Source organism: Ochlerotatus camptorhynchus, unplaced genomic scaffold, assembly GCF_037179485.1.
Source record: "Ochlerotatus camptorhynchus isolate MF236.1 unplaced genomic scaffold, CSIRO-AGI_Acam_v1.1 ptg000036l, whole genome shotgun sequence".
In the NCBI taxonomy this organism is placed as follows: Eukaryota; Metazoa; Arthropoda; class Insecta; order Diptera; family Culicidae; genus Ochlerotatus; species Ochlerotatus camptorhynchus.
Window position 1 is genome coordinate 1,957,979 of NW_027040527.1, and position 15,414 is coordinate 1,973,392.

Below are 15,414 nucleotides of genomic sequence, written 5' to 3' on the forward strand. Positions count from 1 at the left end.
CATTTTTGCTACAACTTTGCTCAAGACGTCAACCATTTATCTCGACATTGTGAAAAAATAAATTTTTCATTCCGCTTTTAGGGGGATTAATCACAAAACCCATGCCTTCAAAATATGAAGCATGTCATACTCATCAACTCATCAAGACGTCCTTACTCTAAATCCGCTCTCCATGGTGCTATTAATTAAGAGCGTCGAAATGGACTTTTCAACCACTGTGATTGGACAGACTCCAAGGAATATCCGTTTAAATACACAACCGCGACGTGACCAACAAGTGTAACTTATGAAACTCTGGTAATTTCCCGATTATGTGCAGGGTGTTTGGGTGTGAATCGGTAAAATATTGAGAAAACTAGACCCAAATTAACTAGACTAGACAACAATTAGGACAACAAAATACGTCAGAGACAAAGGTTAATTTTCAGGAAAATTTGCATTTCAAATGAAAATGCATTAATTTTTTTGAATAATGTTCCATCAAATCTAAACCGGTATTATTCAATAGAATCTTATAATATACGGGTGTTTTGTTATGTTCACTAATTACTCAGAATTTATGCTATACATAAATAACTGAAGATGATACAATGTTATTTAAAAAAAAAATCAAAGTTTACAAACGATAATCCTTTAGCTCAGTCGGTAAAGACGCAGCTACATAGCAAGTCCATGCTGGAGGCTACTGAGTTCAATTCCCTTCCGATCTATTTATTTTTCGGGTTGGAAAATTTCTCTACTTCCTTGAGCATAGGATGATAGGATGGTACAGGCATAGACAGCTCTCAATTAAAATGTGAAAGTACTTTAAAGAACACTAAGTTGAGGGCAGGCAAAAATCTAATATGCTATAAGCAATAAGCTTGAAATGTCATGTAGTAGTAAACAAATGCTATTTTTAGGCAATGAAAACAGTTTTTGTTTTGTGGCGGATTAGTATTTGAAGTCGTGGATTTCTTTTGAGAAATCGCGGATTTCACAGATCAAATTAAGAATATCTTTGTAACAGTCCTGTATTTTTTATCTTTTTTAGTACGCTGTTTTATGCAGTTTTTACACAGAAAACAACGTTTGAAATTTTACAGAAAATTTCAAAAATATTGCGCAGAATAAAAGCTCAAAATTTTTACCAAAAGTTGTTTTTCTACGTTTGTTTTTTATATTTAATTTTCAATGATCAACCGTTTTAAGGTACTTTTTATTTGGTGTCTATTGAGTCCGTGCATATCTCCGGAACCATTTGACTGATTTCAAAGATATACAAACGATGGAACCATGAAACCTTTCATTAGGGGGGTAGTTGCGTCCAATTCGGTTCAGTGGCTGTCGAGAACCATGACTTAGTTCCCCAAACCCGTGTTTTTTTTTCGGATCGGACGGAACCGTATCTCCGGAACCAGTTGACTGAATCTTAAATTATTCAAAAGCATTGTATGTGACCTTTTTTTCTTAAAACAAATGAAATTCTGGACCTTGGAAATATCCTAGGAATTTTGACTGCATTGGATTTTAAAGATTCCGTCACTTTGTTTAAGATTCAGTCTCTATTATTAAGGGAAAGCTCACCGGCCCAAAAATAAAAAAATATTTTCGGTACGTTTTTATTTTTCTAAAAATATTGGGAAAAATTATCAAAAATCCAAGAAAATCAGTTTCTTCCTTAGATTTTTGTCAAAAATTACATGCAAAAAATTTTTTTCTATCCCATCATGAAAAAAAATTGGACTCTCAGAAAAACCGAAAAGTTGATGTTTTGTGGTTTTTTGAGTCCAACTTTATGCCATAATGACTTATAAAACATGTTTTTGCACGTGAATTTTCTTTAAAAAATTAGAAAAAATTTGATTTTTTTAGATTTTTGATACTTTTTTTCAATATTTTTAGAAAAATCAAAACGTAATTATTTTTTTCGAAGCGGTGAACTTCCCCTTAAGAATATTTTTATGAAGATTTAAAGGGAACTAATTTCTGGGAACGATTCTAAGGTAGATCTAGGAAGGACTCTAAAAAAGTCTTGACAAGATGTTCAAGCCAATTGAGAGGCCATGAAACCTTTCATTGGTAGTTGTTGGGACCTGGGCTACTTCCACTCACTCCGCTATGAAACATGTTTTTCGAATGTATGGAATCCATTGGATGCTATAATGATATTTTGTACTTGACAGATACATGTATTTGACACATAAAACCTGCCAATTTCGCTTTGAGTGCGCCACAATCAGTTAATTTATGACTCGTGAGCGCTCACTCTGAGTGAACGTAAAATCGTAAAATCGCTGATTGTGACGCACTGAAAGAAATAATGACAGGTTTTATGTATCAAACACCTTGTTTACAATCTTTTCTTGAAACTTACTAGTTATCATTTTCGTTTCTAATGATTTCATAATTCCGAAAAACAATGTTTTATAGCAAGTGAGTGGAAGCAACCCTGGTTGGAACCAAATTTAGTTCAGTGACTGCCGAGAAACACGACTTAGTTCCCAAAAACCATGCTTTTTCGGATCTTGTTGTGTCCATACCTTCGACCAATTCTGAAAATATTCAAAAGCACTGTATTGGACCTTCTTTCTGAGAACAAATTAGATTCTGGACCTTGGAAATGACCTAGGAATTTGGACTGCATTGTAAGATTAAGTCACTTTGTTTGAGATTCAGTCAGTATTTTAAAAATATTTTTTCTTATGAAAGTTTCATAGGAATTTTATGAAAAATTTAAAAGGGAACTAATTTTTGGGAACAAATCTAAGGTAGTTCTAGGAAGAACTCTAAAAGAGTCTTGACGAGAATTTTAAGCCAATTGTGAGACCTTGAAACCTTTCATTTGGTGGTTGTTGCGACCAATTCAGTTCAGTGGCTGTCGAGAAACATGGCTTAGTTCCCTAAATCCATGTTTTTTTTTCGTATCTTGTTCCGTCCACATCTCCGGAGCCAGTTGACTGAGTCTGAAAATATTCAAAAGCGTTGTATGGGACCTTATTTCTGAGAACAAATAAGATTCTGGACCTTGGAAATATCCTAAGAATTTGGGCTAAATTGGGTTTTAAAGATTCAGCAAGTTTATTTAAGATTATTCAGTCACTATTTTTAAGAATAGTTTTATAAAAATTTCATAGGAATTTCATGAAAAATTTGAAAGGAATCATTGGAAAATTGAAAGGGAATTAATGTATTTCAGGGAACAATTCTAAGATAGCTCTCTAAAAGAGTCTTAAAGAGATTTTCAAGCCAATTGTAGAAAAAAATTTAAGGAACATTTAACTCCAGGTGGATTTCTATGAGTATTCTGAGTGGTTCTTTAGGTGGTTCTGAGGAGAATTATATGATGACTGTGAGGAAGATTTAAGGTCCAATTTGAATAAATATTCCTAATATGTTCTAGGAAGAATTTCAAAGGGGTTCTGATGTATAATTCAAAGGAAATTACAAGAAGAACTTTAAAGGGTAAAGCATTCTAAGGATAGTTCAAAATAATTCTGAGTCAAATTCCAAATAAAATCTGAGAAAATCTTAGTGTTTTCTTAGGGTTGGTTCAAAGGTAATTCCGAAAAGAATACTATGAAATTGAATTTTCCGGGTATAAATACGAAGGAATTCTGAGAAAAAAAGCTCAAGTGAATTCCAATGATAGTTTCGAGCAGCATTTAAAATTATTCGCAGTAGAGCTCTGAAATAAATTTAAGCAGAATTTCAATATTTTTCTGAGGTGAATTGCACTGTAATTCTAAGGTAAATTAATTTGAATTTTAAATAGAATTATGGCAGAAAACTTTTTTAAACAGAAAGGTGGATTTTCTTGACTGATGAATGATTATTAATTCATTAGTTCATTTCTAACGATTATGATTATTTGGGAACTATTGAATAATGTGAGGCATATGATTAACTTAATGATTAATGATTAATCTCTAAAAAAGATCATGATTATTCATTATCATTCATCATTTCATTTATCATTAATCATGGTAATTTTATGATTAATGACTAACGCTCTGGATTTCGTTCGCATTATACATAGTTATACCATAGAGGTAACTCTAAGACTAGAAGGTCCCGAAATACCGTTCTCAACTTTTTGGCTCAGCTCTGGTACTATCTTCGGTCCCAAGCTAATCGATTCACCCCTCGAAACATAGGAAAATCCACAAACCCCTCGTTTTGTCTGTCAAACTTTCATAACGAATCAAAACAAACATTGTGTAGTAGTAGAATTTCGACTAGAATGGGGTACGTTAATTGTTTGCTTGGGACAAATAGGCTAGTCAAGTAGTGAGCCAATTTAAAATCGTTAGTTTCGTATTGATTGTTGGTTATACCCAACTGTCCAGAATCCATGTTGGATCCAAGTACCGTAACTTGAAAAACAACTTCTAAGACTAACAAATGAATCTCGTAATCGCAACCAAACGACAAATCTAACAAACGATTCCCATTCCCCTTTTCAGAACGGTCTAAACGCCCTGCACCTCGCCGCCAAGGACGGGCACTTCGAAATCGTTCAGGAACTGCTCAAACGGGGCGCCAACGTAGACAATGCAACGAAAAAGGGCAACACAGCGCTACACATAGCGTCGCTGGCGGGTCAAAAGGAAATCATCCAGCTCCTCCTGCAGTACAATGCCTCGGTCAATGTGCAATCCCAAAATGGCTTCACGCCCCTCTACATGGCCGCCCAGGAGAATCACGACGAATGTGTCAACCTGCTGCTGGCAAAGGGAGCGAATCCGGCCCTGGCTACGGAGGTAGGTTCCCCCATTCCCATTCCTTTAGAGATGTAGGTAGAATGCATAATCCATCTTTTTCTTTTTTGCAGGACGGATTCACACCTCTGGCCGTAGCAATGCAGCAAGGTCACGACAAAGTCGTTGCGGTTTTGCTTGAAAGTGATACCAGGGGCAAGGTGCGGTTACCGGCTCTGCACATAGCGGCCAAGAAGGACGACGTCAAAGCGGCGTCGCTGTTGCTCGAGGTAAGAACACACCCCTGATTGGGAATTCCTTCTCCTTATCTTGCTGCCTCGAGAGGTGCAAGTTTTATTAATTCAATTTATACCAGCGTGGTGAATGGTTGACGATAATTGCAATTTATCTCCTTTCTCACACAGAACGAACACAATCCCGACGTGTCGTCCAAGAGTGGCTTCACGCCACTGCACATAGCCGCCCACTATGGGAATGTCAATGTCGCCCAGCTGCTGATCGAGAAGGGTGCCGATGTTAATTTTACCGCCAAGCACAATATTACCCCACTGCACGTGGCCTGCAAGTGGGGCAAGCTGAATATGGTATCGATGTTGATCAAGAACTCGGCACGAATCGACAGCGTAACACGGGATGGGCTGACACCGTTGCACTGTGCGGCCCGATCCGGTCACGATCAGGTCATTGAGCTGCTACTGGAGCATAATGCCGACATCATTGCCAAAACCAAGAATGGCCTCGCTCCGCTACATATGGCAGCACAAGGTGAGCACGTGAGTGCCGCTAAAATTCTCCTGGTCAACAAATCACCGGTAGATGACATCACTATAGACTACCTAACGGCTCTTCATGTGGCGGCACACTGTGGTCACGTGAAAGTGGCCAAACTGCTGCTGGATCGCACCGCCGATCCAAACGCGAGGGCACTCAACGGATTCACTCCACTGCACATTGCTTGCAAAAAGAACCGCATCAAGGTCGTAGAACTGCTGTTAAAACATGGTGCTACCATCAGTGCTACCACGGAAAGCGGCCTTACTCCGCTGCATGTAGCCAGTTTCATGGGTTGCATGAACATTGTGATCTATCTGTTGCAACACGATGCTAGTCCCGATATTCCCACGGTGCGAGGAGAAACCCCACTGCATCTGGCTGCCCGAGCCAAGCAAGCCGACATCATCCGGATTCTCCTACGGAACGGTGCTTACGTTAATGCACAGGCACGGGAGGATCAAACACCGCTACATGTTGCCTCCAGGTGAGTTTTCGCATTCCTTTGTAAGCCAAAACATTCTGATAATCATCCCATGTTTTTTTTAGAATCGGCAACGTCGACATCGTGATGCTCCTGTTGCAGCATGGTGCCAAGATCGATGCCGCCACCAAGGACAACTACACCCCGCTGCACATCGCTGCCAAAGAAGGTCAAGACGACGTCGCTGCCGTCCTGTTGGACAACAAAGCCAACATGGAAGCAATTACGAAGAAAGGGTTCACTCCTCTCCACCTGGCGGCCAAGTACGGCAATCTCAAATGCGCACAACTGCTACTGGAACGCGGTGCCCAAGTGGACGTCCAGGGCAAGAACGGTGTCACTCCGCTACACGTCGCTAGTCACTACGATCACCAAAAGGTGGCCCTGCTGCTGCTGGAGAAAGGTGCTTCCCCCTATTCCCCGGCCAAAAATGGCCACACACCGCTGCACATCGCTTCGAAGAAGAACCAACTGGACATTGCCAACACGCTGCTCGAGTACAAGGCGGACGCAAATGCCGAAAGCAAGACCGGTTTCGCACCGTTGCATCTCAGTGCCCAGGAAGGTCACCGTGACATGTCCCAGCTGCTGCTGGAAAACGGCGCCGACCCGAACCTTGCCGCCAAGAATGGTCTAACTCCGCTCCATCTGTGCGCCCAGGAAGACCATACCGATATCGCAAAGGTCCTTCTCGATCACGGTGCAAAGATCGAACCGACAACGAAAACCGGCTTCACCCCACTGCACGTGGGTGCCCACTTTGGCCAAATCAACATCGTCAAGTTCCTGCTGGAGAACGATGCCAACATCGAAATGAAGACCAACATCGGTCACACGCCGCTGCACCAAGCCGCCCAACAGGGTCACACTTTGATCATCAACTTGCTGCTGAAGAACAAAGCCAATCCGGAAGCGGTGACCAACAACGGTCAGACGGCACTGTCAATTGCCGACAAGCTGGGCTACATCACCGTTGTGGAGACGCTGAAGGTCGTCACGGAAACCAGCGTCACTCAAACGGTGGACGAGAAGTTCAAGATCGTTGCGCCGGAAACCATCCACGAGACGTTCATGTCGGACTCGGAAGATGAAGGTGAGTGTTTGTTTTGGTTGGCCTTTGTAGTTTTCCCGAGAATGTACTGTTCTGTGAAAGTAAAGTTTGGTTGAATTGGGAGGGGGGTTAAGGTGAACGAATATGTTGCGCTTCCGTAATGTGTGAGATATGTCTATTATGTAGGTAGCTGCTCGTCCCGTCGATGTTGTGTAGCGTCTTCTCTGTTGTATGTAGGAGATCTGTCGCGTGAATGGCTTAAATCTTTTTCGATTGTAGTTCGTTCGGTGCGGTGGTTTGCGCTGTGGAGTGGTGCTATTCGTGTGGAAAGTACCAGTATAATAATCGTTTTGTTCTTTTATGTTTGTGTACATTATGTGTAATAGGAGTTCCCTAAGCGATGTGAAAGAATTTTGAAGAAAAATAATCTGATTTTAATTCCAAACATACAATATTTTCATTCAGTAATAGACATATAATCCTTTTCTAGACATAATTGTTTTTACATAGGCTTGAAAAGTTTCACAAGTTGCTGCCTTGATGACCTTGAATTCCTGAGAAACTCAGCACTGTGACCAGTAATTTGATCTATTGTAGTATATCCCGTGTCCTTAGTTTAAATAGTGCATTAGTACGTATTACTCCATCACTATAGAGAAATGATGAAGTGTTCGATTTTTTTACAGTTGTCATTCTTGCATTTATCGCAAGGATCCGACTCTAATTGAAAGGTCCGGTTAAACACCCTCTAAAGGCGCACCCCTTTGTCAGTCAAAATTGAATTCCTTAGCAACAAACACCGATAATGGCCATGCATCAGAACCCTAGTCTTAACCACTTCAAACTAGGGAACAACGAATAGAAGATTAGGAATCACATATGTAGATGAAGCCTAACTAACTCATTTTTTCTTTGTTTCAAGATCATCCTCAACTAACGGTGAACGCTAGTGAGGGAATGTTCGAGATTCGAGCTTCAAGGAAGTATCTTTGGACGACAAAAGTTTCTTTAGTTGCTGATCATTTTGTTGGTCCTTGGCGATCACATCAAAGTCAATTCCGGCGGTTACAGCATCAACTCTTGAAAGAGCATCTGCAACAATGTTATCCTTTCCACTTATGTGGTGAATATTATAGTCGCTATATGCATAGTCTGGCGGATAGAATCTCGGGAACCAATTGAGCTGTCAAATAGCGGAACCAATCGAGCAAATCACGACCAACAACAGAAAAGAGCATATCAGCTATTCCGAACAAAACTTCGGAAACCCTTTTCTCGTGACTCAAGGCTCGCCTACGCAAACTAACACCATCTTTGCGTTGAGGAAAGTTTTCCCTGTCCAATGATGCCGGTAATTTGCGTTTGATTGGCGAGGAAATAATAATCAACGTTTTGTTTATAAAAGTCGATAGTACCTTTTCAATTGTTGGTCTAAAATATATTGAATTGGTTCCGCTTTTTGATAGATCGAAATTCTATCCGCCAGACTATGAATATAGCGACTATAGTGAATATCACTCGTAAACTCCGCTATAAATGCCACACGGCCAATCATACCAACTCAGCGACTGAGAATAATTGACTCAAAGAATTTTCTTTCCATACAAAATTTACTCAGATTTGGAAGAAACTGCAGTTACTCATAGCTTATGAGTAACTGTAGTTTCTTCCAAATCTGAGTAAATTTTGTATGGAAAGAAATTCTCTAATCAATTATTCTCAGTCGCTGAGTTGGTATGATTGGCCGTGCAGATACCGTTCTTCGTGGTTAAAGCATAAGTGAGTGGAAAGTGATCGGTGGTTACCTTGGAATCGGTTGACAAGATCGTGAACGTGAGGTACTGGGTACCTGTCAGGAACAGTAGCTTTATTCAGGCACCGGTAGTCGCCCACGAACCTCCACTCACCGTTTTTCTTGGGAACGTAGTGAAAAGGGGTTGCCCAACTACTGCTCGAAAGCCGACAAATGCCCATTTCGCACATCGTTTGGAATTCGTCTCTTGCTGCTTGGAGTTTCTCCGGATGCATACGACGTGGCTTCGAAGCCACCGGTGGTCCCCGAGTAACAATATGATGTGTAACATCGCGCTTTACTTCCTGTTGAACAGATGGTATAACTAATATCTCTCGGTACGACGCAAGCATGTCGCGAAATGGGTATTGCAGATCTATTGCAGTTATTCGATGGAGCGGTACTGCCGATAAACAGCCAATAGTTCGTAATTTTGTTGTTTCGTCAATCAAGTGCCGACTTTTCAGATTCACCAGTAATCCAAAATGTGCCAGCAAATCCGCACCAATTATGGCAACGCTCACATCCGCCACAAGGAAGCGCCACTTGAAGCATCGTCGTAGGCCGAGATCCACAGAGATAAATTTACTCCCGTAAGTACGTATTCTTGTTCCATTCGCTGCGTGCAAGGAAAATGGGACTGTTCCTCCTGCTTTATCACGTCTTGTGGCTGGAATGATAGACACGTCCGAGCCGGTGTCAATGACGACGCGATGCTGGCTTGATTTGTCAAAAATTACGAGTCGGCGGCTTTCAAAACCAGTACCCACCTGCGCCGATTTAGGTGGGGAACCGACTGCAACGATCTGCTCGACTTCCGATGGTACCAGCAAATGTCGTCGCCACGGGATCACGATGAAGATGAAGATCTGCTGCGATTTCGTGTTGGTTCGTTCAGTCTTGAGGCGTAGAATTTCAGCTGTCAGAGCTTCTATTTCCTCCTTCAAATTGGCGTAATCAGCATTTTGACCAGTTGATGAACAGCTGCGGTGGTGACCGGAGAGGAACCCATCATTTTGTCAGCCAATTTCTGCAAACTTCCATCACTTATGCTCAGAAGTTCTCGGATTTTTTGTGGCATCCTTTGAAGGCACAGGATCTTCATTAATGCATCGTTGACGTTCAATCCCGTGCAGCTCTCCTGCATCTTGGGTAGTAGATGCGTGGGTCGAAGGTCGCCTAAGTTGCAGGGACCAAGTAATTTTTCGAGTTGCGCCTGTGGCGAAAGAGCACAACGGTCGATCAATCGTTCTTTTACTGATCCATACTTATTCTCGGCCGGAGGGTTGGAAGCTAAGTACGATATGTGACATTCAATTTTGGCGATGATATTCATTACGGTGGTCATGATCGCTACCGAATAGTTCTGTAGTTCAAACATTGCCGACTAGGCGTAGGTCTAGATTAGTGTGCATGAAGACTGTGGAAAGGATTCCTGGTCCTTTTCTAAACAATATTCCGAATAAATAGTTTTAGAGAAAATTCCAAGGTAACTCAAAAAAAATGCACCAGACAAAAGTGTTCGTCAAAACTTTATATTAAGTCGGATTTTCTTGAAACTTTCAGGGAATGAACTAATACATATGGATTATGTTTCGGCATAATTACTTTATTCAATTTCCATTCCATCACTGAAAGCCCGCACCTTTCCCTTAAGACCCTTCATTAAATTTTGTGCAATGGTGGAGCCGACCTTTTTGGTCACTTTCATCCATTCTTTCTTCAACTCCAGCTCGTTCTTAAGCACCTTGGACGATTTTTGAACTTTGGCCTTCATTATGGCCCAAAATCTTTCCACCGGACGAATATCTGGTGAATTTGGGGGGTTGGCGGTTTTTGGTACAAAAACAACGTTATTGTCTCTGTACCAATCCAACGTCGATCGCGCGTAATGGCATAATGCCAGGTCCGGCCAAAATAAAGTCTCGCCTCCGTGGGACCGCAAGAAGGGCAACAGACGCTTCTGGAGGCACTCGGTGCGGTAAATTTCGCAATTGGTGGTACCCATTGTGATGTACGGTTTACTCAGTTTACCGCATTAGCATATGGCCTGCCAGAGCAAGTATTTTTTGGGGAATTTGTCCATTTTCTTCTTCCTCATGCCCTCCGGAACTTCAAACCGTGATTTGGCAACGTAGTACTCCAGCCCCGGTATCTGCTTTGCGTTTGCCTTGATGTAGGTTTCGTCATCCATAACCACACACATCGGTTTCGTTAACCACTCTCGATACAGCTTCCTTGCGCGGGATTTGGCCGCCGTGTTTTGTTGATCACGCCGGTTCGGTGCCTTCCTACACGAAGCCCAGCTCGTGTCATGGTTTGCTGAACGAACCAGGCGGAACACTTTGCCTTCAGAGCCACGTCGCGAATCGAAAAGTTCGGATTACGCTTGAAATAATCCAACACCTTCCGGGCCTTCACAGGGTCAGCTGTCTTCAATTTTCTTCCACTTCCGGCCCGCCGCTCGGTCGTCTGGGACTCCTAAAACGATTTTACTACCCGAGACACAGTTGTATGGGTGATTCCTAGTTGTCTTCCGATCCATCTCATGGTCGCAGTCGGATTTTCCATGACGGCGCGCAAAATTCTCCGGCGATTTTCTTCTTGTTTCGATTATATCTAAATAACCACTGAACCGATTGTTATGAAATTTTGCACATGTAAACAATTCACTCCAAACTAGTTATACCCAGATTTTCGTAAATTTTTACCCACGGATAAAAAAGTTAAACACGGATAAAAATTGTGCATTTTTTTCGAGTACAAGCCTTAAATGGATTCGCTAAGAGCACTTCGATAATAAAACAAATCCCCATATATGTCATGTCCAATGATTATGCTTTTAACTATAAATTGAAACCGTAAAAATCATAAACACTTTTATCCTAATGATTTACCAATGTCTACGGATACTTTACCGGTTGTAAAGTTCTGCCTGATGGTTTGTTGCAGCAGGGTGAATCAGCTTCATTGAATACCTTTGGACAAAACGACCAGATGGCCATGTGTAATCACGTGACAAGGGACTGGCAAATCCATGAACCCTCGTCCAGTCAACAAATCCTTTGATTCCCTTAGGCTACCCACCCCCCCAACCCAGTATATAATTTAATGTTTTAACTGATTTACAGTAATGTCCCACCTCATGCTCAAAAATGTGCAGACAATCCATTTGGCTTTCAATGATGATTTCAAAGACACACAAAATGGGATGAGTGGAGAAAACTCCATTAAGAATTTGACAAATTTAAGAGAATCATTTAAATTTAGTCCAAATGAATCCACAGGAAGCATCCGTGCTATTTTTGCATTGTAGTTCCAATCAAAGACGGTTCGCTTGATGGGGATCAACATAAACTAGTCCCGTCCTATGTAGAACCAGTTTGAAGTGTCCAAATGTAGTGATCCTCCGGCTTGGGATAAAAGATAATCGGCTGTAGTTGATTGCTGGATCCGAGTGAAGGTAGCCAAGTATCAGGTGTAGCAACTTGCAATTTCTTGGTTCCAATCCAATAAAGGTTCCTCTTCGTTTTCGAAACCGTATGTCAGCGGCAAATCACAATCAGTACAGCCAGTATCCCGTGGGGATGGGATGCAGTTCTCACAGGGCTTTTCTGCATAGATGGTTTGATTCCTTTTGAAACGGATAATCGTGTTCTTGGCCATCTTCGAAAATGTTAATCGGATTAATAACCAAATAAGCATAAACAACTCCGAGAAAAAAAAAATCGAACGTCATATTCTTTCGCACGTGCAGTCTACTGTGATCTTAATGATATTCAGTGTTTTGTAAAATCTTTCAAATCTTCTGATTACGACTAAAAACACATGATAATTCTCATGATATTTTACAACACTGTTGTGAAAGTAGTAAATGTGATTTTCTGAAAATGTCACGGCTAGGCTAGGCACATACAATTTTCCCATCACGTTCAAGTGAACACCGGAACCACCATCTATTGAATTCAATTAATGTCAAACCATGTTCGTGTTTTGAATTTTTCATCACTTCCCTAACATAATCGTAAATCTGTCACCCACCGGGCGTGGGCGTGAAAAAGTGCATTAACGACATCACCACGCCGACCTGACTGCCCAAAACGAAACCACACGAATAGTGCCAGGCCGACAGCAGCACCGTACCGAACTATAATAGCAACAAACAATAACAACCACCGCAACACTAATAGAGTGTGTGTAGTAAATCATACCTACCAGCAGGGAATGTATGACTTAATTGAATCAACGTCTCCACCGAAAAACCCTACACCGCAATTAACACGTTCTCTTTCTTTCTTTCTCCCACGTGTACTTTGACTCTTTCCGCTTTCCTCTGTGATGTGATGTGTTTCTTTTCGGTTATCTTGTGCTTATGTTTACCACGCTGGGTGTGTGTGTCGTTGATCATCATTCACGGTTGTAAATATCCGTAAAAATTGTAAATGATCAATTGTTTCGGGAAAACCTTCTGCAAAACGAAACGCCATTAAATCGGATTTAACGAACGACCGCGCTCGCGCGTCCCCTGGACGGACTGTAATGTGATCCGGACTGCAACCCGAACTCGGAAAACCGCACACACCGGCTTGGAACCTCCGACTGTAACGCCACCTAATCCCAACTATGCCATAATAACAACAACCACCGTTGAATACACACACCAACACACGTGGCGGGGTGGATCGTATTCTCCCACACCGTACCACCCGCCATCCACCACCGCCTATCCTTCTCCTCAACGCCCGGTGGCAGGCGGAACAGACGATACCAATCTGCCGACTGACACCAACCTTCTGAGCCAAACCCAGCAGTCGTGCAGCAGTAGTGGTGTTGTCAAGTACTATCAGTCGCAGATGCGTTACACACGTAAGTGATCGTTTCGGATGATCGTGTTCTTCCTACCCTCACTCCAGCACACACATTTTTAAATTTACTTATCTTTTTGGATCTTTGATTTTCGGTTCGATTCTATTTTACAAAACATCCGGTTAGCGAAAAGATGAAATTTTCTGCAGATTGGCTACCATTGCACACACCGAAACGAAATTTAGTGTTTGAATTCTAAATCTTTACATTTCACACAGTTCGAGGATCAATTAGTTTTATTGTTCGTTGTATATAGCAAAATTTTCCAGTGTTTGTCATTGTTCTATTCTCATCCCGTGTATATAAGGTGCAATTTGCTTGAATTTCACACATTTCTGCTTTTACTATATGTGGTGCTAGCTCCGTGTTTAGTCATTGATAATTACGGTACTAAGTGTTACCGGTATGTGCAGATGAGATGAATCATGAATGCTGTTCTTCTGTTTCAATAGTTTTTTTGTGTTTTGTGTTTTCGTCCTATTAAAGTGTTGTTTTTGCATCATATATAAATTTGTTTGACATATATCAGTATTTTCTCCAGTGCCGTTAGCCGATCTCTGGGAGGAGATTGGGGTGTCTAATTAGTGCTGGATGCTGTCTTAATTCCATGATCTTCGAAAACTGTCAAAACTTTCAGAACTCTCCAGTTCAGAAAGTTCAACCCATATTCGAAACCAAGGTTGCAAATACTCATTTCAGCTAAAACCATGTTTTTTTTTAAATTATGAAATAATTAGATGCCATGATCATATTTTGAATTTGTAGGATACAAGAAGAGGTTGCAAAGAATGTTTTTGACACATTAAACCTGTTTATTTTACTTCATGAGAGTCATAATCAGCGATTTTTCACAAACTCACTCACTCACTCACTCACTCACTCAGCGATCAGCAAATCGCTGATTGTGACTCATAGAAAGCAAAATTTACAGGTTTTATGTTTCAAACGCATACTTTGTAACCTCTTCTTGTAAGTTACAAGTAAAACATGCCATCATACCATCTTTTGGTTTTATTATTCCGAAAAACATTATTTTAGCTGAAATGAGTATTTGCAACCTTGTCCGAAACTCTTGGAATTTCCGGGACTCCAGGAACTCTATGTTTTCCGGAAATTCCGATTTTCATATATTCTCGGAATCTATGCAGTTCTATGACCTTATCACAATATGCGTGACATAAGTTGTATAAGCAAAATACGTAAGATTCTCCAAACCACGTGGAGATCAGATTTTGAATTCTACCAGGCTCATTAACTCATCCATGATGTTTAGATGTACTTTAGTAATCCATAGAGCTTCACATTGATTTAGAACATTTGTACAAACAACATATCATACGTTGTGAAAAAAATTCAGGAGTTCAAATATTGAAGTTCTTTAGGTTCAACAATTTCTTCTACGATGTTACGTTGATCATACGAATCTGTAGAGCTACATATCACATCATTGTAAGACATATTTTGGTGTTGTATGTCACGACAGACTAAACGTATTCGGAGGGCTACGCAAAGCTCCAAAATACTCTTGTATTGACTGAATATCAGGTTATAATTTATTTATTTATTGTAATTCATCATAGTTGTCTTCTCTAAGCTAATCTAATCTAACACCAACATAGCTAGTTCATGAAAGCATCCTGGAAAATGATATATATACCTAAATAATTTTTCTTGTCTATTTGATATATGTTTCACATCGAAGATGCGTCACACATATCAAAACGGCCAGGCCAACTGTGCAGCATTTAAG

At 41.0% G+C, this 15,414-nt stretch overlaps 1 protein-coding gene across 6 annotated transcripts in view; it reads left to right on the top strand.

Moving 5' to 3' along the window:
* The window catches only part of LOC135710157 (ankyrin-3-like), a 266,177-nt gene that overhangs the window by 168,864 nt on the left and 81,899 nt on the right, over window positions 1–15,414 (top strand). For 5 of the 6 annotated variants that reach the window (XM_065232674.1, XM_065232707.1, XM_065232688.1 and 2 more), the window contains exons 3-7: window positions 4,446–4,742; window positions 4,814–4,969; window positions 5,105–5,958; window positions 6,021–7,048; window positions 13,551–13,664. In XM_065232674.1, the coding sequence (XP_065088746.1) occupies window positions 4,446–4,742; window positions 4,814–4,969; window positions 5,105–5,958; window positions 6,021–7,048; window positions 13,551–13,664 (2,449 nt within the window). The remainder of the gene's footprint in view (window positions 1–4,445; window positions 4,743–4,813; window positions 4,970–5,104; window positions 5,959–6,020; window positions 7,049–13,550; window positions 13,665–15,414) is intronic. The other variant, XM_065232701.1, reaches the window with a different exon arrangement.